Source organism: Pangasianodon hypophthalmus, chromosome 22, assembly GCF_027358585.1.
Source record: "Pangasianodon hypophthalmus isolate fPanHyp1 chromosome 22, fPanHyp1.pri, whole genome shotgun sequence".
Lineage (NCBI taxonomy): Eukaryota > Metazoa > Chordata > Actinopteri > Siluriformes > Pangasiidae > Pangasianodon > Pangasianodon hypophthalmus.
Window position 1 is genome coordinate 7,802,308 of NC_069731.1, and position 20,935 is coordinate 7,823,242.

Genomic DNA, 20,935 nt, shown 5'->3' on the forward strand with positions numbered 1-20,935 from the left:
TATTCCCACCTCACTCCCAGTGTTCCCAGGATAGATTCCGGATCCACCACCCAAAAACATGTCAGTAGGTGGATTGGCTACACTAAATTGCCCCTAGGTGTGAATGGTGCTGTGTGATCAACTGGCATCCAATCCAGGATGTATTCCTGCCTCACTCCCAGTGTTCCCAGGACAGACCCTGTATAAATCCACCGCCACCCTGACCAGGATAAAGTGGTTACTAATGAGGAATGAATGATGAATTAAGGAAAAGTAGAAATCTTGATAGCTGTACCGACACTCCAGTCCAGTAGATGGCAGTAACACACCATAATGCTAGCTAGCAACCGCCTCAATTCGACGAAGAAGAAGAGCATTTATTTATTTTTTTTTTCTGCTAGCATGTAGCTAGCTACTTACGGAAAACTGTTTGTCTAACACCTTTAATGTTTAGTTTGATTTAAATAAATGGCTGCCCAGTGTCCAGCTGAGTCCTTTATCACAGGAGAGACAAGTTCTGCGGTTAATAATAACGTTAAACATTTATCAGTCGTACCGAGTGCTCAAGCTAAAGGGAAGAAACGAGCCGTTAGCCCGGCGGCTCAGGCGCTAACACAGCCGAACAGCAGCAACAGCAAGCGGAGGAAAGTGCACACAGTAGCAGGAGTCAGTCACACTCAGGTAAAACCTGGAGGATTGACATGTTTTAGCTTTTCCTGGGTTTCTTTTTTCTTTTTTATTTAAGGTTATGAGCTGTGGTTAGGATTAAAATGTAGAGGAATTGTATATCTGTAAAAAATAAGCTTCTGTATTTATGATAAAATGCATTTGAAAATAAAAATAATGGACTGTTTACATGGTGAATGTGCTTGTTGTGGGTCACTGAATTAGTTCACACATTATCATTATCATTGCTATTCTTTATTTCTTACAATATTTGTGTGGCCAAATTCTTCCATTTTCTATATACTCCAGGCTATGGTCAAAAGTTTGTGGACACTTGACCATCACACCCATACAGCACCAACTGCTGTGATAAAGATGGAAGCAGACAATTGTATAGGGTGTCTTTGTATGCTTTGATATTGAGATTTCCCTTCACTGGAACTAAGAGGCCCAAACATGTTAAAACATGTCGCTATTCCTGTGTACAAATTGAGATCCATGAAGTCATGGTTTGCCAAGGTTGGAGTGGAAGAACTCGAATGTCCTTTCACAGAACCCTGACCTCAACCCCACTGAACACCTTCAGGATGAACTGGAACAACTGCACCCCAGACCTCCTCACCCGACATCAGACATTTATCCATTCCTTATAGTCGGATAGCATTTGCATGTTCGCATATGCTAGCTTATCTATTACATTAAAACATTTTATAAATTAAATTTGAAATACAACAAATACAACTTTGCAAAAAGATTCATTAGAAACAGAAGACAAAGGAACAAGGATGAAAAATACATTCTATAAACAAATAAAAACACACACCTATTAATAAGTTATAAAAGAAAAAAATGTACATTCATATTAGCATCATACAATTAGAATAGTTTTTAGACTATTTCCTTATAATATCTAAACATATTTATTACATGAGGCAACATCTATTAAGATAATATCAAATTTAGGTAGCACTATGAAGCATTTGCACTTATGTATATAATATAGACATTTATATCCACTATAGTATGTTACACCATTAAATGAAATGAAATGAAATTTACATTTTCTTTGCAAAGAAAGTTGAAACATATTACTAAAATGTAGAGACAAAATAAAATGTGCCTGACCTCATTAACCTCACAGCCACGCTCCAAAATCTAGTGGAAAGCCTTCCCAGAAGAATGGAGGTTACTATAGCAACAAAGCGGGGACTAAATCTGGAATGGGATGTTCAACAAGTACATATAACTGGGATGGTCAGGTGTCCATATACTTTTGGCTATATAGTGTATAATTCTGAAAACTACAGCCTTTCCTGTAATAGTGTACCTAACCAGAAATAAATACCATTTTATAAAGTCTGGTCACGCCCAAAAGTAAAAAGGGTGGCATTTTTTTTATTTAAAGATTAGTTCTATATTTTTAACCTAATCTACTTATGGCAGAATAATATTGCTGCTAAATTCTAAAGAAATATAAATTTACAATGGAAAATGAGTTCTCATTCTGATTATCAGCATCATCCATATTCAATTCTCTGTCTCATCACCTGAGGTAAAAGTCAGTCACGAAAGTCAGCGAAGAAATAATCACTGATTCATTCAGTCATTTCTGTTAACTAAATTTCTTGTTATTAATATCTTTTTATTATGTCATTTAAACTTTTTAAAACTTTGTCCGCCGTTATCTGTACAGTGTGTTTGAGTGCTCTTCTTTGTTTTGATGATGATGTGATAAATTTTTGACAGATGCTACCTAATGGATTAGGTTTAGGTCTGTTTTATGGGCCACCTCACACATATGTGATACTACGAGATTATTTTAGGACCTTGATGTTTAGGTTATAATATTGTTTTATTATAATGTAATGTATAATATTACTTTGCGAAAGTTACAGTATGTTTGGCAATAGTAGTCATGTTTTTGGAGTTTAATACATGGGTTAATCAGAGTATGAGTTTTAAATCTGGGCTAGTGTTTGTTTTAGGTTAATGTTTGAATTTTGTCATGAAGGCAAATTGCTGCTAGCCATCTTGCCAGATTCAGCTAATTATTATTTAATTATTAAATATTATCAATTTTTTTTTCCTCCTCAGATTCTCCCAGTGGAATTGGCAGATGGAAAATTGGTTACTACGGCGGATGTAGGTCCAGAACCAGTTACAAAGCCTCTGTCTTTTAAAGACCCCAACTTTGTGGTAGGTCTTCAGACAAACTTTCAAACTGCATTAGGGTCAGGAGTTTTTCAAAAGACGTTGAACAGAACAACCAAACCTGCATGCTGATGCTATAATGTCATGTTCGGTTGAAGTGATCATGCACACAATCCAGTTTGTGTCTGTTTTGTATTATTATTCTAAGTGTCTTCTAATAACTGTGAAGAAAACAGTTTAATTTGCTGTTATTTTTTGCTGTAGCACTCTGGTATAGGAGGGGCGGCTGCAGGGAAAAAGAATCGGACGTGGAAGAACCTGAAGCAGATTCTGGCAGCAGAGAGAGCACTGCCCTGGAAAATCAGTGATCCTAACTGTATGTCTGAGTCACGCTTAAACTGAAATTAAGCTTTGCAAAATGATATACATTCTGTAAATTGGACTCTTTTGATTCCTGACAGATTATAACATAGATGCTCCTCCTTCCCTGAAGCCTCCTAAAAAGTATTCTGATATTTCAGGCTTACCGGTAAGTGAGCATTGTTTCTAAGTCCTGGAAATTGCTCTGAACATGCTATTTCTGTGCTTTGATTGTTGATATAATCATGAAATATTTGAAAAATAAGTAATTGCATGGCATTTTAAAGAAATTCTTCCCTGAAGCCCATATGAGAAGAGAAAAATTTCAATGAATAATAACACAGCTGAGTTGTTGTAAAGCTGCAACCACAACTTACAACCCTACATCTGCACCAGTAGAAGTAAAAGTTTGTGTTTACATTTGTGTTTACATCCTCAACAAAAAGTCAGCAAGTCATTGCCCAATATGTGATTATGAGCTGTGATGTTCTGTCCTCACATTGTAGGTTAAAAGATATTCATTGAGTCTGGCAAGCGTAATTATTTTCTCCTGATCTGTTTAACTGCGAGGTGACTCCATGTTGCAGGAGAGAAGTGTGACTGCTTTGTGCTACTGGTTTTTCTTTTGCTCAGTTTCATCAGTATTTCCACATACCTGTATGTTCCTGATTCTGGAAAGATCTTCTGTCATCTGTGCATGCTAATTAATCCGCCAGCTTAGACAGCCAGATTGCGCGTCGCCCGCTATGTGTGGTACAGCAGGTGTTGGGATTTGGCACAAGAAGCTCAAGTAAAGAGCATTAGGTTTAAGAATACATACCAAATGATGACTTTTGTTTTGTGAAAGTCAGTAAGGTGATTCCTTATTTCTTATTGTTTTCTTTTTCTGGTTGTTAAAGCTACTTTCCGCCAGGCAGCTACAAATTGTGTTACACTTCATTGGAAATAATGCCACAGCTGATTAGGCTATACGGGCTAAATACTTAGATCCATCTTCAGTTTTTTTTTTTTTTTTTTTTCCCTTTTCAGTTTGAATATGTATTGAGTATGTGTTCAGCAATAAAATGTCTTCTATGCCATTTATTTTGCGGTATATTATCTAGATTGTGTAGCTAGAATTTTTATTCAATTGTAGGCTGTATTCAGTTTGAACTTAAAGTTTAAACTGAATATTCATATATTAAGATATATGCCATCTAATCACAGAATCTAATTTTATCATATAATATGATGCTTTTATTCTGTTCAAATATTAGTTGCTGTAGCTCAGCAAGTTATTGTATAGTTGGTGTTTTAAAATCTTGATCCATGTACCCTTGACTCCTCTAATGGTCTCTGCACGGCTCTGTATTAATGCATCATTAATTAAGCATGATAAGCCACTTTAAACAATGAAATGCAAAAGGAACGTCGGCTGTAGTAAAAATGAATCATTAACTATGATTGAGACTCCTACTAGTAGGCAAGCTTTTTAAAAATATCCTGAGTAAAAATGTCACATAGCTTTTGCTTCAAAGTAGAATAATGTATGTGTATGACATTGTTTTGTAAATGCTTTTGGGCATTTTGTTTCTCCAGGCGAACTACACAGACCCTCAGACTAAGCTGCGATTTACCTCATCTGAAGAGTTTTCATACATCCGTCTACTACCTACAGATGTAGTGACAGGATACCTGGCATTACGAAAGGCCACATGCATCGTGCCCTGATCATCACACATGCAAAAAAAACGTCCATGTCCAATTTTCTGAGTATACGAAGACAACACTGGACTTGCTTCAAAAGCTATCTTTTAAAAAAAATTACACCAGAGCACTAGTGACTTCCTGAGTATGACACAAGATCACAGAGACTGATTTGTTTTGATCCTTGTTTATGGTCAAGTTGTATATATGCGCATCACTATTAGTTAATATCTTATTGAACTGTATTTTTAAGATTCATGCGGGCATATCGGTTTGTTAGATGTTAATTGTTTGAATCAAAAGCTATTTTGTATGTTGCGATTTTCCATTTGTTTGCTGTAAAATATAAAGCTGGGGTATTTAAAGTGGTGTCTGTTAGTCTTCTTAACATGTGGCTGTGTTTTGCTGACCTCTGCTGTTATGGATAATAAGTTAAGATTATGGACTTCTTATAGATAACAAATCATAAATTTAAGTTTGGTAAAATAAGCTTACATTATTGAAAGAGTAAAAAATCACAAATGCACTCATTACAAGTATATTAAAGCCTTCTTTAATGCCTAATGGCTAAATTAAAGTTCTGCAGTGGCTGAAACTATCATATGCTCCTTCATAAGGAATTAGGTTATTAGTTATTAACTGGCATTGTAATGTTAGTGTGCATGTTTATTCTGCTGCATATATCTCATAAAAATAAATTCAGTGTAGTGACTGGTCATTTTGTATGCTAATTAGCTAGACAGTATTATATTAGTCTAACAAGGCAAACACACAAAAAAAAAAAAAAAGTTTTCCAAGTGATAAACATTTTACCACAAAATAATGTAATTGAAAAGGTTGCAAATGTTACCAAACAAGTAAGCAATATGACAACACCTTCCTCCAACTACGAAATGCAGATCAGAGAAGACAGACCCAGAACTGGGACAGTCAGCTACCAAATGCAAATTCAACAGCTGGAATCAACTCCAGATGTCTTATCTCCTTAATTTGTCATGAAATAAGGAGGAAACAGGTCACATCTGGCCATGAAACTGCTTATCAGTCAATTGTCCAATTACTTTTGAGCCTGTGGAACTGGAGGGACTATGTAAAAAAAACAAAAAAAAGGCTCTAATTCCTAAACTGTTAATGCAATATTTTTGTTAATCCCATTGAATTAAAGCTGAAAGTCTACGCTTCAATCACATCTTGATATCGCATCATTTCAAATCCATCATGGTGGTGTACAGAGGCAAAATGACAAAAATTGTGTCACTGTCCAAATACTTATGGGCCTGACTGTGTGAAGAAGTGAGGCTGGGGCCATGTTTAGAAGTTTGTTGACACCTAGTGGCAGTAGCCAAAGTTGAAATCATGCAAATCTACTACTACTTTAATCTACACCACTTTAGCTCTGAGCATGTTTACTACAGAGTTTAGGTGGTTCATGACACACTCTCCTTGACGCTTGTTTGTATATTGCATTTTTAAAGTGAGTGAATAAAAGAAAAATTTATGTCTCGTTTGTCAGGCTTAATAAAAGGACATAAAGTTCTCTACAGAACTACTGGCATCCTTCATAAAAATGAGCAGAAGTATATAGCCTAAAAAAACAATAATATATGCAATAAGCTATATTTTAGGAGGTAAATTGTATAGTTTATTTTTAACCTCATATTCTCAGGTTTTATATTATATATTCTCATGTGTGTGGATGAGGGGGGCATGGTTGCTCAGTGGTTAGCACTGTTGCCTCGCACCTCCAGGGCCGGGGCTTTGAGTCCCGCCTCCGCCCTGTGTGCATGTTCTTACCGTGCTTTGGGGGTTTCCTCTGGGTACTCCGGTTTCCTCCCCAGTCCAAAGACAGGCGTTGTAGGCTGATTGGCATTTCCAAATTGTCCATAGTATGTGTGCTATAGGTTGGCACCCCATCCATGGTGTCCCCCGCCTTGTGCCCCGAGTCCCCCGGGATAGGCTCCAATCTCCCCCGCAACCCTGTGTAGGAAAAGCGGTACAGAGAATGGATGGATAGATGTTTGTGGATGTAGATCTCCCTCTTAAATTCATGCCACAGTTAAGATGGTCATTGCAAAACACAGATTTGGTGTTGAACCATTTCTATATTGATATGGAAGTATGTTTTGCTCACCAGCATCCTTACCAATGAGTAAACGAGAAAATCTATTTAACAAAATGCTTGACTAAACAAATAGATTTTCAACCAAGACTTAAAGATTGAGACTGTGTCTCACTCCTGAACACCAATTAGAATAGACCAGAAGGTCACTGTGGGGCAAAAACATTCAGTGCTTTATAGGTCATTAGTAGTATTTTATGGTTATAGTATACTTTATTATAGTATAGATCTAGTTCTAGTAAGGACTCTAGCAAGGCTGCTGCATTCTGGACTAATGGGACCTGGTGTTCAGGGGTTACATCCTGGCCAACCCTGTTATACCATCACCATCATGCTCTGCCATGATTACCACTTCTGCTCTTGAACCATTAAATGTCTCTGCATTTAAATGTCCCTGAAGGGGAGATTTTTAAGGTCTGGCAGAGGTTCTTTGCTGGATGATACTTTCACATTACTATAATGGCTTATTGACTGATTGTGTTGTTGCTTTTATAAGGTTTCGGGAATCCTTATAGTAATCTAAATACAAGCTCACAATAAGAACAATCACATAGCAAACAAAACCCAGAATTGGGGAACTAATAATAGACATATACAGCATACAATTATAATAGCGCAATACTAATAGTAATACTACTAAAAATTTTTTTACATTCATTCTTCAATAACTGCTTTACTCCAATCAGGGTCGCAGTAGATACAGAGCCTATTCTGGAAACACGGGGAATACACCCTGGATGGGACACCAGTACATTGCAGGGCACCATACACACATTCTGTAGTTGTAATTTACACTAGTGATTCCACTTACTTCCGTGATTTGGGGAGGTGAGTGGAAACCGGAGAACCTGGAGCAAACCCACATGGACACAGGAAAAATATGCAAAGCTCCACGCAGACAGTAACTTGAGCTCATGATCGAACCAGGGACCCTGTGTCTCAGTCCTGAACACCAATGAACAATGCACATATTTACAGTGAACATTGCACATATTTACAGTTTGTCTATGTTAAAATTAATAGCAGTGGGAAAGATTTCAAGACTAAAGCATGCCTTTCGCTTTGTCGTTAGATCAGTGTTCAGCACAGAGCAGTATTTCAGGCAGTATGCTAAAGAATGTCTTTACCTGAAGTCTTTATCTTGTTAATTTTAATTTGTCATATACTGTATAAGCTTGTAACTTATTCCATAAATACAGCACGAAATATTCCTCCTAGAATACAAATAACTACAACTTAATTGGTTGAACCTATTGGGAAAGAATTCTTTTACACTGTAAATTGCATTTGTGCATGCTCGTTGATTAAGGTAAGGGAGAAGGCCTAGGAGAGTGTAAAATGTTTCATTCATCATCTAAAACATCTAAGTGGTTTCTCTTTTAATCCAGTACACTGCATGTTGTTTAAAGTATAAAGACCACTAGCTTTGTGAACTATTTATACTGAGACACAACATACAAAATTATTAAGATGCATGACTAAAAAAATTATTAAAAAAATAAATGAATAAATAAATTGCCTATTTAAATATGAGTGTAAGGATTTCCTAAGTGCATTCAATCTGTTTCCTAAGTGCATTCTTCAGTCTTTAAATAATACGCGCAAGATACATAAATAATTTTTTTTATTAAAATCTGCTGTGAAACATAAAATGTGCCATAGTCTCAGTTAAAGGAGAGTTACTTGACTATGCCAAATAACTTCACCAATAACCGTGTGTTGAATTGTCTGACATGCAGTAAATATAACTTCTATTACAGAAGGCAAAAAAAATGGACATCCACAAATTTACTGTACCCTATTAAAATACTGAATTAATTAATACTTTTAAACTGCCTTCATAATGATGTGCCTAGATTGTTTTTATTATTCCTAGTTTGCCATTTCTTGCCTAAGGATTTGAACTAATAGTAGACAAGGCAGGGCAACTTGCTCCTGGTGCACCAAAGCAAAACTAAAATGAATTTAGGATTTACTGTAGTTTATAAGCAACATGCATTAAAAATACTAAAGGCAATTATTGCAGGTATTGAACTAGAGAATGTATTTCTTCCCCTTTCTAAGAAGTTCTTATTACCTATGTTAATCCCATGTAGGCAATTTTTCATAAAAGATCCATTTAGTGTCTATAATGTACAACAAACACACTGAAACATGAGATTATTCAATGAATTGTTGCCTTTGGAGTACTGAATACTCCATTTCAGTTCAAACAAAATGGCATGAAAATGCAAATATTAACAGCACCACTTGGAAAATATGTATGTAAACAAAAAAAAAACTTTTTACACTTAAAAAATCTTACACTTCTATACATTTACACATAAAATATCTGTATCTTAAAACTCTGCATACTGAATATCTTACATTCGTATTATACTGTGCTATGTACAACCAAAATGTCCTCTCAGGAGTCACCTTAATCTGGCTGAAATATTTATTGCTTTTTATTTAGCACTTCATATCTCCTCCTAATAGCTCTTCTGCAAATCATGGTGCGCATCCTCTTTGCAGAAAGTCAAATGTAATATTCTGTTTTTCCCCAAATCACTGCAAAGCTGACTTTGGGATGATCCCAAAGACCTAAGTCTACTTCACTACGCTTGAGAGACTGTTCTGCCCTGCATGCTGAAATATTCAGTAAAATGAGAGGATAGCCTTGGAGGAGGTGAGAGAGCAGAGCTGGTCGTTGGCATAGCAGAAGTAAATGTTGTTGAAAAGTCGACCGGTGATGATGTGGTGATGATCTTTTGCTCAGTGTTCAAAGCCATATCTTGTCCCTTCCATCCCATGGCCTCATTTATATTTTTCACAGAGACCTGTTGATCAGAAAAAAGAAATAATTACAAAAAAAGTTATAACTCTTAAATAACTACTGTTCATAAAAATACTCATATTAGCATTTCATTTAAAAAATAGGACTAGGACTATAAAACTGACTAAAATGTTCTGCCATTTCTGCCTCACATTTCATAATAAATATTTTTAAATATGAGATTTAAAAGAATTTAAGAATTAAAAAAATGATTGGGGTCAAGCCTCTATCACTGCCTGCAGGAGTTACAGATGAAGCCGATGAGTGAAGGCTAAGGGACAATCCCCTGCCGGAACTGCTGACAATTTCCTATTCTATTTTACTCACTGACTGGATGGAGAAGAGTTCAGTGAAGTTAGGCTGAGAGTCTCCCAAGAAGGTGCTGTTCCCGTACGCATGATGAGGGAAACTTTCTGCCCCCATCTCTTTAGGGCTCGACAGTAGTATACCAATTTGTGATGTTCGCACATGATAAGGGAAATTCTTATTAGCTGCTGATGGACGTGTGATGATCTGTGGGAGAATTATCGACAAAAAGGGACAGAGAGAAAAAGCAATGTTAAAAGTGTACCCCCATAGTACTTATTCAGTATTGCATAATAAGTGTCATTTCAAGTGTAATGTAAAATTTGCAGGTTTCATTATATATATATATATATATATATATATATATATATATATATATATATATATAATGAAACCTGCAAATTATATATATATATATAAACACTATATTACCAAAAGTATTCGGTGACCTGCCTTGACTCACATATGAACTTAAGTGCCATCCCATTCCTAACCCATAGGGTTCAATTTGATGTCAGTCCACCTTTTGCAGCTATTACAGCTTCAACTCTTCTGGGAAGGCTGTCCACAAGGTTGAGGAGTGTGTTTATAGGAATTTTTGACCATTCTTCCAAAAGCGCATTGGTGAGGTCACACACTGATGTTGGTCGAGAAGGCCTGGCTCTCAGTCTCCGCTCTAATTCATCCCAAAGGTGTTCTATCGGGTTCAGGTCAGGACTCTGTGCAGGCCAGTCAAGTTCATCCACACCAGACTCTGTCATCCATGTCTTTATGGACCTTGCTTTGTGCACTGGTGCACAGTCATGTTGGAAGAGGAAGGGGCCCGCTCCAAACTGTTCCCACAAGGTTGGGAGCATGGAATTGTCCAAAATGTTTTGGTATCCTGAAGCATTCAAAGTTCCTTTCACTGGAACTAAGGGGCCAAGCCCAACTCCTGAAAAACAACCCCACACCATAATTCCTCCTCCACCAAATTTCACACTCGGCACAATGCAGTCCGAAATGTACCGTTCTCCTGGCAACCTCCAAACCCAGACTCGTCCATCAGATTGCCAGATGGAAAAGCGTGATTCATCACTCCAGAGAACGCGTCTCCACTGCTCTAGAGTCCAGTGGCAGCGTGCTTTACACCACTGCATCCGACGCTTTGCGTTGCGCTTGGTGATGTGTGGCTTGGATGCAGCTGCTCGGCCATGGAAACCCATTCCATGAAGCTCTCTGCGTACTGTACTTGGGCTAATCTGAAGGTCACATGAAGTTTGGAGCTCTGTAGCAATTGACTGTGAAGAAAGTCGACGACCTCTTTGCACTATGCGCTTCAGCATCCGCTGACCCCTCTCCGTCAGTTTACGTGGCCTACCACTTCGTGGCTGAGTTGCTGTTGTTCCCAAACTCTTCCATTTTGTTATGATAAAGCTGACAGTTGACTGTGGAATATTTAGGAGCGAGGAAATTTCACGACTGGATTTGTTGCACAGGTGGCATCCTATGACAGTTCCACGCTGGAATTCACTGAGCTCCTGAGAGCGGCCCATTCTTTCACAAATGTTTGTAAAAACAGTCTGCATGCCTAAGTGCTTGATTTTATACACCTATGGCCAGGCCAAGTGATTAGGACACCTGATTCTGATCATTTGGATGGGTGACCGAATACTTTTGGTAATATAGTGTATATAGCAATTATTGACAAGCATTTTCAATTCCAAGTTCACTTTCTGAAACATTTTTCAGTACTTTTATTACTCATAAGTCAGTGTTACAAGTTATGCAAAACTGGGCAATTTTCAATACAATTATATTCACATTCAAATAAAATAATTTACAGAACCTATACCAAACTGATCCCAAAACCATCACAAATACACATGCTCATGCCATGGAGACACCCAACACACCATAAACTTTGCAGAATTCATTGTAGGGGTCCAAACACAGGCAGGCGTAGTTCAACAAGTATAATACATACATATATATTAAAAAAAAAAAAAAGCAAGCAAGGGTGTAAACCCTAAACCCAAGAGTTGGCGAGCAGTCCTATCATGGGGGGCTGAGCAGGACCAAAACAGGAGCAAAGGTACAAGGCACTACATGCCTTTTCAAAGAGTGTAACTGGGACAGGAATAGTGGACCTGGTCCCCAAGGCAATATGTATAAATGTTGCAGGAGAACTGGAGACGAGGACATCCACAGTCAGCGTCAAGGGAGATGTAATGACCTCCATTGGCGACAGGCTCTTGTGTGTAATGCAGGACAGAGAAGTCTACCCTCCCTAGAAATGGGATTGCTTCATCATCCAGACGTACATGTGCCATGGTGAATTTCCTCTGCCTTCTCAGCTGGTCACCAGGAGAGTCTGTGTGGAGTTGTGTTGAGGAAGTGTAGTGTGTGAGATGATGGGCTGGAGGGCTTCTTAACAGTTTCTGTGGCTGGTGGTCATGGTGCTTAAGTAGTAGGTAGTCCAGCATGATTGACAGAGACTTGATCTGGTCCAAGGACATAAAGTCATCCAAATATGCAAGTTCTCTCTGTAACCCTTCCCTAAGTCTTCAGCTATATGTAGTGATGAGAGCTACTAGCTGCCAAGGTGCGTAACTGGAGTATATAGTTTGATGCTCTGCCCATTTCACGACTTAACTGGATCCCTTCATTCCGTAGGACAATGAAGCACAGGCTGAATGAGTTTATTGAAGTGCTCATAGCACTGTGCCCCCCCCTCACTGTTGTTCCTAAATGGCTGTGGCCCAATCTCATGCCTGACCCAAACCCTACAAATATTTCATTTATTCATCCAAGTATGTAAAAGTGTGAAATAGCCAAGCAATAAAGGATTAAAAAAGAAGAAATCTATACTGCCATACATTTAAATCCTGATTTGACTGCAACCATGCAGTGATTTTACATTGATATAGTGTGATATAGTGTGTATAGTGTATCATTCTCTGTAAAAAAAGAACACTTACTAAAAAGACAGTGTGGGCATAGAGGTGGATGCCGAGCTGAATACCATTGACAATCTTCTCCCGGGCCCATCGAGATATGCCAAAGTTCGCAATAAGAGCCATGACTGGTACAGCGAAAAACCTGCCAGAAAAATAAAAGCATCAAATATTATAACATTATAAACCATTTAAAAGATTTATACTAAACAGACAGAGGTAAGATATTATGTACTTTTTATGTACTGTTTCACATTGCAATTTCAGCACTATAGTCTACACAATATTCTGACAGTTATGGTTATGAGAAAATATAGTATTTCTTTTTCACTCACCAGAGAGTGTATGCAGCAAAGAAAGGGATGTAGAATGGCTGTTTCTCTGGGTAATGCTTAAGAGACACCAGCACAGCATAGCAGAACCACACATATGCCAGCAGCTGGAGGCCCATCAGCCCATATCCAGCGGGACTGTCATAAGCATATAGTACTTCACCTGGGTCAAAAAACTATACACACATTTGTAACATGAACTTGGTCAGATTCAGTTAATTAAAAGCTTTCTTACAGACTAAAAAACAACAGTAAAATGCCAATATAATCTGAATGGTCGGACAATAGCAAAACCCAATTCCCAATACCGAAAGTGTTAGTGTGGCTCTATGAACTCTTTTCGAATGTGGACAAAACAGGACATGACAACTATCATGGCCTAATTAAAAAGACTGAATGCATACAGAATGTATAAAAACAGCCAACACATCCGAATCAAAGTTCATTTAAGATGAGTTGTGCCATACAGTTGAAAAGAATGATCTGAGAACTTCTGTTAGTAGCATGCAAGACTGAGGGTCAGCTTGGAAAGGAGGTACAGCACACACAAATTTGTCCACGACCACGCCACCTGATGTTAACAAAGCCCCCCACCTTTCTGCTTTCTGTAGTTTTTCTGTCCATCTATAAACCAGAAATGCTGTAAACTAACATTCTCAATGGGACTTTCATGCTGTAACCAAGTCTCAAGGATAATCAGGAGGCTATTCTAAACTATATGGCAAAAGTTTGGGGACACCTGATCATCACACCATTATGTGCTTTTTGAACATCCCATTCCATATTTAGTGCCCTATTTCCTGTTATAATGGCCTCCACTCTTCTGGGAAGGCTTTCCACTACATTTTGGACCATGGCTGTGGGGATTTGCCTATTTAGCCACATGAGCGTAAGTGAGGCCAGGCACTGATGTTGGGCAAGGAGGCCTGGGGTGCAGTCAGCGTTCCAATGCATCCTAGACGTGTTCAGTGGGGTTGAGGTCAGGATTCTGTGAAGGACTCTCAAGTTCTTCTACTCCAACCTTGGCAGAATATGTCTTCATGGAGCTCAGTTTGTGCACAGAGGCATTGTCATGCCAGAACATATTCGGACCGCTTACTTCCAGTGAAGGGAAATTATAATGCTACAGCATACAAAGACATCCTATACAACAGTTTGGGAAGAATCACATATGGGTGTGATGGCTTGGTGTCCACAAATGTTTGGCCATACTATACAAAACAGCTTTACAGAAATCTGGATCTAGATCTCTAATATGCAAGGCAAAATGAGACAGTGGCAAGGGAAAAACTCCCTGGAGACAAGCCAGAGCAGAACTTTCTCCTCTGGGTGGCATTGGATAATAGGATTTTAACAATTATAGTAAGTTACAAGTCACAGAGAAAATGCAAATAATATTGATTGTGAAGGTATGAGGAAGGTATGAGGTATGAGGAGTCTTAACATTAGCATAATGCAGGTTTAGGAGGACTGCAAAAGCTTATAACCACAGCAGCAGTTCTTGGAAAGTACAAGTGTTTGGGACATCTGAAAAATGACTAATAACTATAGCTGGAAAATGAATCATAAATGCAAATATCTCCAAGACACAGAAGCAAATAACAAATTGTAGTGTCTCCCTTCCAACGCATATGGAAAGTGTTATTTGCGTTTAACCCCATAAACTCATGGGATCTGTTGGTGGGTCCAGATTTACATTCTTCTCTCTTGTACCCACATACCTTTCCTATCAGTTTCACTGAAGTTACTATATAATATGAATTGTTATTGAATTATTACTGATTATTCATATTATTGAATAATATGAATGACAGTCCATTAATAACTGAGTAAAATTATTTTTTCACTGCTAAAAATTCCCATGCTGTTCTTTATAACCATTATCGACTGTTGCAATTTTTCTTCATTTTTTTCACAAGCTGCTACAATTTTTCAAAGAACCTTTTGAGTCAGCAAACTATTCTCATCATATCTCACTCCTTCATCAAGGAGTGACAATAAACATGAGTAACACCCTAAATATTTTGTCTTAAACAACCTTGACCATATTCAGTGTGTGTTGAGTGCAAAAAGTTCTGCTATTCTTCTTCTGTCATTAGTGATAGAGGCATTGTGAAGGAGGAGATTACAGCATTAGCGGTGCACATCCAGAAGTCTGAGAGGACTAGTGATAGTGAGAGGAGTACTGATTAGGTAGCAGAAAGTCTGGGTGCCTTAGGCAGACATAGCGAGCCCTTAACTCTGGTATTATTGCCTCTGGTTTTAGGAGAAACTATTATATGATGTGAAATGAGCTAGGTCTTCAGGGTCACCAGCAGGTACAATTAACTGTATACAGCAAGCCCAAGGCAGTGGGCATTGCAGGTAAATTTAGGGAATGAGGCAAGTGCAGCCTTTTAAAAAGACCCATGTATCTGTCATGCAGCAAAAGCGGATAAAGTTGCAAATGATGCTTTATGCTTTAAAGAAGCACGCTGGTAAAAAAATTCCAAACATAGGGCAAAAAACAGTGTCAGAAAACAAGCAAAAGGACAGGAGATCAGCAAACACTAATATACACTAGGACAGGCAGAATCTCAAAACCAAAAGTTGTGTCAAAACCAGGATATCAAACATGGTGACAAAGGCCTGGAGTTTGAGTTCGTGGTGGCCATGTTTGTAGGCAGTGATGCGAGTTGAGAACTGGAATTCATGGTGGCCATGTTTGATGCGAGTTGAGAACTGGAGTTCGTGGTGGCCATGTTTGTAGGCGGTGATGCGAGTTGACAACCGGAGTTCGTGGTGGCCATGTTTGTAGGCGGTGATGCAAGTTGAGAACTGGAGTTCGTGGTGGCCATGTTTGATGCGAGTTGAGAACTGGAGTTCGTGGTGGCCATGTTTGTAGGCGGTGATGCGAGTTGAGAACTGGAGTTCGTGGTGGCCATGTTTGTAGGCGGTGATGCAAGTTGAGAACTGGAGTTCGTGGTGGCCATGTTTGATGCGAGTTGAGAACTGGAGTTCGTGGTGGCCATGTTTGTAGGCGGTGATGCGAGTTGAGAACTGGAGTTCGTGGTGGCCATGTTTGTAGGCGGTGATGCAAGTTGAGAACTGGAGTTCGTGGTGGCCATGTTTGTAGGCGGTGATGCAAGTTGAGAACTGGAGTTTGTGGTGGCCATGTTTGTAGACGGTGATGTGAGTTGAGACCTGGAGTTCATGGTGGCCTTGTTTGTAGGATTGGTTTCTTGGTCTCTCTCTGAGTTTGTGGCCTCTCCATCTCTTTTCTCCTCTGCTCTGTGTTTGTACCAGAACCACATTGATGCTTTTAAATTATTATCAATTTTTTGTTGTTGTTGAGGAGATTTTATAAAGGTATGAAAGAATAACTGGGATGAAACTGACCTTTGTATTATCCTTTGAAATATTTTATTTCTCTCTGCCTTCAAGTGGTGTCAGTGTCCTGTCCAATCTATTCTATCTATTCCTGCAATGCTTGTGCAAAGAAATAATTGCTAATGGAAAAATTGCCTAAAAAATGACAAAAAAAATGAATAACTCTCACAAGCCACTTCATAAGGAACAGCATATTAATACTGATTAAGACCCCCTTACAGCCTCAATTCTTTGTGGCATGGATTCCACAAGGAAACATTTCTTTTGAGATTCTGGTCCATGTTGACATGAATCCATCAGACAACTGCTGCAGATTTGACAGCTGCACATTCATGCTGTGAATCTCCCATCCTACCACATCCTAAATGTGCTTTCTATTCAGATCTAGTGTCTGGAGAGGCCGCTGAAGTACACTGATACTGTAACAGGGTGCATGATCATGTAACAGGGTGCATGATCATATGGCACATTATAAGATGAGTAAATTGTGGCCATAGAGGGATGCAAGTGGTCAGCAACAGTACCCAGATAGACTGCGACATTCAAACGATGCTTGACTGGTATTACAAGGTCCAGCATGTGATAAGGAAACATTCCCCACAACATTACACCACCTCCACCAAACTGAATTTTTGAAACAAGGCAAGCTGAGTCCCTGGATTCATGATGTTAATGCCAAATTCAAACCCTACCATCTGCACTCTTGCTCAAATCAAGATTCAGCAGACCAGGCAGCATTTTTCTAATCATCATCTAAACAGTTTTGGTGAACGTGTGCCCAGTTTAGCCACAGAATTCTGTTCTTGGCTGACAGGAATGAAACCTGATGTGGTCTTCTGCTTCTGCTATAGGCACAAGGTTTGACGTGTTGTGCATTCTGAGATGATCTTCTGCTCACCATGGCTGTAGAGTAGGTATATGAGTTACTGTAGCCTTCTTCTCAGCAGGAAGCAGTCTGGCCATTCTCTTCTGACCTCTCTCATGAACAAAGCATATCCGCCTGCAGAACTACCGCTCACTGGATGTTTTTTTTTTTTTTTGCTCCATACACAGTAGTGAACTACTGAGACTGTTCAGCAGTTTCTGAAATACTTCAACCAGACCATCTGGCACCAAAAATGCCAGCAGAGTCACTGAGATCACATTAAGTAAATCTCATGATTTAATGCACTGCACTGCATAAACACTTTTGGTGTTCACACTCTCCATTCCGCATGCAACCAGAAAAAATTAATACTTTAAAATGGGTGTTACATAAAAGGAGTAATTATTACCTCAGCTTCATATATGAAGAGGATGATGTAGGTAATTGTATAGATGGTCATGTAGATAGATAGCTTGATAGAGCCACTGTGACTTATTCTTGCTCTAAATGGCAAACAGAGATTCAGTTACTGTGTGTATTTCAGAATCTTTAAAGATTTAATACTAGACAAACTGTGACATTAATGGATGGATGGATGGATGGATGGATAAATGTCTCATTAAACACTTCCAAATATCCTGCTGCAGTCACAAAAGACAGGCATACAATGGCCATGCTGACCACATGTGTATAAGTAGTAAATATGAAAGATAATGGATGGAAGTTAAATTCTTATCTTTTGTACATGTTAATACAGTCAGCTCCAGGTTATCCGCCATCGTGTTTGAACACTGTAGCCGCTCTATGCAAAGTGCAAAGGCACAGTGCTTTTTGCCAGTCTTCTCTGACCCTCTGTGGTGTTGGGTTCAACTAGCTGATACTAGCTACAGATTTTCAAACTAGCTCAACTAGCTGATACTAGCTACAGATTTTCAAACTAGCTCAACTAGCTGATACTAGCTACAGACTTTCAAACTAGCTCAACTAGCTGATACTAGCTACAGACTTTCAAACTAGCTCAACTAGCTGATACTAGCTACAGACCTTCACACTAGCTCAACTAGCTGATACTAACTACAGACCTTCAAACTAGCTCAACTAGCTGATACTAACTACAGACCTTCAAACTAGCTCAGCTAGCTGATACTAACTACAGACCTTCGAACTAGCTCAGCTAGCTGATGCTAGCTACAGACTTTCAAACTAGCTCAACTAGTTAATACTACCTACAGACCTTCAAATTAGCTCAACTAGCTGATACTAGCTACAGACCTTCAAACTAGCTTAGCTAGGTAATACTAGCTACAGACCTTCAAACTAGTTCAGCTAGATGATACGAGCTACAGACCTTCAACTAGATGATACTAGCTACAGAACTTTGTATAGGGTGAAATGATGAAATGGTGATGATGTATTTTTGTAAACTATCATCTCCTGAGATCACTTTGGACTCGGAGGCTGTAGAAGATTAAAAGCTGTTACAAATTTTTAAGTCGCTGTGCACAGAGACACAGCAGTGCACAGAATATTTCTTCATTTGTTTCTTGCCATTTGCTCAGAGCAGCACTATTTCAAAACGGAAATGCATCATAGCTCTGAATGCAAGGAGTCCATTGTCCAAGAATTAAACGATTAGGACTAGAAGGCCTTGAAGATTTGGCCCTGCTGGGGGTAGACTCACACTATGCTCTTAACTAGCACACAATATAATAAAGCTGAGATAGTTTACCTTGTGACAGTGAAGCCTTTCCCCAAGAGAATCAGCATCAGGAGGAAGATCAGGAAACTAACAGAGAAGAGTAATTTTCCTAGAGTGGATTAAGAGAGGATATGAGAGAGAGAGAGAGAGAGAGAGAGAGAGAGAGATTTTACATGAATACTTTTCTCTTGAAGGGTTCCAATAACTCTGGAGCTGACTATAAAACCTCAACCATCAACTAAATTTCTCACTTACAGTCATGACAGAATAGGTCTTACATAAGACTCCACAGATAAATACTTCTCTAAAAATACAGGGTCTACATTAGTCATAGCATAAATCACACAGAAATATAAATCAAAACAAAGAACCAAAGCTAACCATCCATAGCTATATTGTAAGTATATATTAGAACTGAATTTGTTGTGGGTTAACACATTTATATAAAATATGTGAATTGAATTTGTTGTGGGATAACAGGTTTGGACTGTTATTCCACAACGAATTCAATTCACATATTTTATATAATCTACATCATTAATTATTACATCAAGAACTTGCACTCAGGCTATGGCATAGGCACAACTTGCTCAGACTATTGCACCATGCTAAATATTTAAATTTACACTAAACAAAGTCAGCCCTTGTGCACTTCACACCTGTTGGAACAGGACAAAGTGCCCCAAACCACACAAAAGTCACACTAAATGCTTGTATATCTGTCTTTATTCTGTTTTATTTTGTACATACATCTATATTCACTATTTATAGTCTCTACAGTTTTATACATTTGTATAGTTGTTTTTAATTGAGTGAATAAGTAAAAAAATTGTCAGTAAGTAAATAAAAAAGGAACTAAGTTAGTATAAATGTTAGTAAGTTAATAAGTAATTAAAGTAAGCAAATAAGTAAAAAAAACACAATAAGTTAGTAAGTTAGTGTAGCTGTAAGTTAGATTTAGCAACTAAGTAAATAGAAGAAAATAGGCAAGTGAAGTAAGCAAACAAATAAAAAAAGTTAGTAAGTAAATTAGTAGATAAATAAGTAAGTTAGAAAATAAGTAATAAAAAGTTAATAAGTAAGTAAATAAAAGGTATGCAAAAAATTAAGTAAGATAGTAAGTTAATAAGAAAGTAAGTTAAATAAATAAGTTAAATAAGTAAGTTAGTAAGTTATTCAGTAAGTAAGTTAATAAGGAAATAAAAGGTATGTAAGTAAAAATTAAGTAAAATTGTAAGTAAGTAATTCAGTAAGTAAAAAAAATTAAGTAAGTACATAAGGAAGTAAAGTAAGCAAAATTAGTAAGTAAGTAAGTTAGAAAGTAAATTAGTAAGTAAGTAAATAACAAGCAAGTATGTAAAAAGTTAGTAAGCAAGAAATTTAGTAAGTAAGTAAGTAAGTAAGTGACGAAACAGCTTCAGATGTGTGGACCAAAGCTCCTGCCCACAAATCCATTATTTACATGTCATATGCATTGTGCCCTCATATACATTTACCCTCATATACATTTAATTTACATGAAACACACTCTAATTTGTAGAGGTGTTACAATAATGAGCTTCTAAAAGGAAGCATTCAACAGGCTACAGCAGTCCAAGACCCATTTTTGAAGAGGTCTGGATTTTTATCTTTAATGAATAAATTCCTAGTCA

At 38.0% G+C, this 20,935-nt stretch overlaps 2 protein-coding genes across 2 annotated transcripts in view; one reads left to right on the forward strand and one right to left on the reverse strand.

Moving 5' to 3' along the window:
- The first annotated feature begins 319 nt into the window (after positions 1–319).
- On the forward strand, positions 320–5,207 carry ino80c (INO80 complex subunit C). Its single transcript, XM_026924055.3, has 5 exons — positions 320–660; positions 2,740–2,841; positions 3,061–3,172; positions 3,258–3,325; positions 4,735–5,207. Exons 1-5 carry the CDS (start codon positions 448–450, stop codon positions 4,864–4,866), a joined length of 627 nt encoding a protein of 208 aa, XP_026779856.3. The 5' UTR covers positions 320–447; the 3' UTR covers positions 4,867–5,207.
- A 3,361-nt stretch (positions 5,208–8,568) lies between these two features.
- The window catches only part of tmem145 (transmembrane protein 145), a 28,146-nt gene continuing 15,779 nt past the window's right edge, over positions 8,569–20,935 (reverse strand). Inside the window, exons 10-15 of the mRNA XM_026923940.3 lie at positions 19,314–19,392; positions 17,994–18,087; positions 13,354–13,526; positions 13,043–13,163; positions 10,104–10,289; positions 8,569–9,780 (exon numbers count right to left, since the gene is read on the reverse strand). Coding sequence (XP_026779741.1) covers positions 9,559–9,780; positions 10,104–10,289; positions 13,043–13,163; positions 13,354–13,526; positions 17,994–18,087; positions 19,314–19,392 — 875 coding nt within the window. The 3' untranslated portion in view covers positions 8,569–9,558. The remainder of the gene's footprint in view (positions 9,781–10,103; positions 10,290–13,042; positions 13,164–13,353; positions 13,527–17,993; positions 18,088–19,313; positions 19,393–20,935) is intronic.

Excerpts from the sequence above, each read along its gene's own strand:
- ino80c (XM_026924055.3), top strand. The coding sequence starts at position 448 with ATGGCTGCCCAGTGTCCAGCTGAGTCCTTTATCACAGGAGAGACAAGT. Across the intron at positions 661-2,739 it reads CAGGAGTCAGTCACACTCAG|ATTCTCCCAGTGGAATTGGC; the intron begins GTAAAACCTGGA and ends TTTCCTCCTCAG. Across the intron at positions 2,842-3,060 it reads TTAAAGACCCCAACTTTGTG|CACTCTGGTATAGGAGGGGC; the intron begins GTAGGTCTTCAG and ends TTTTTGCTGTAG.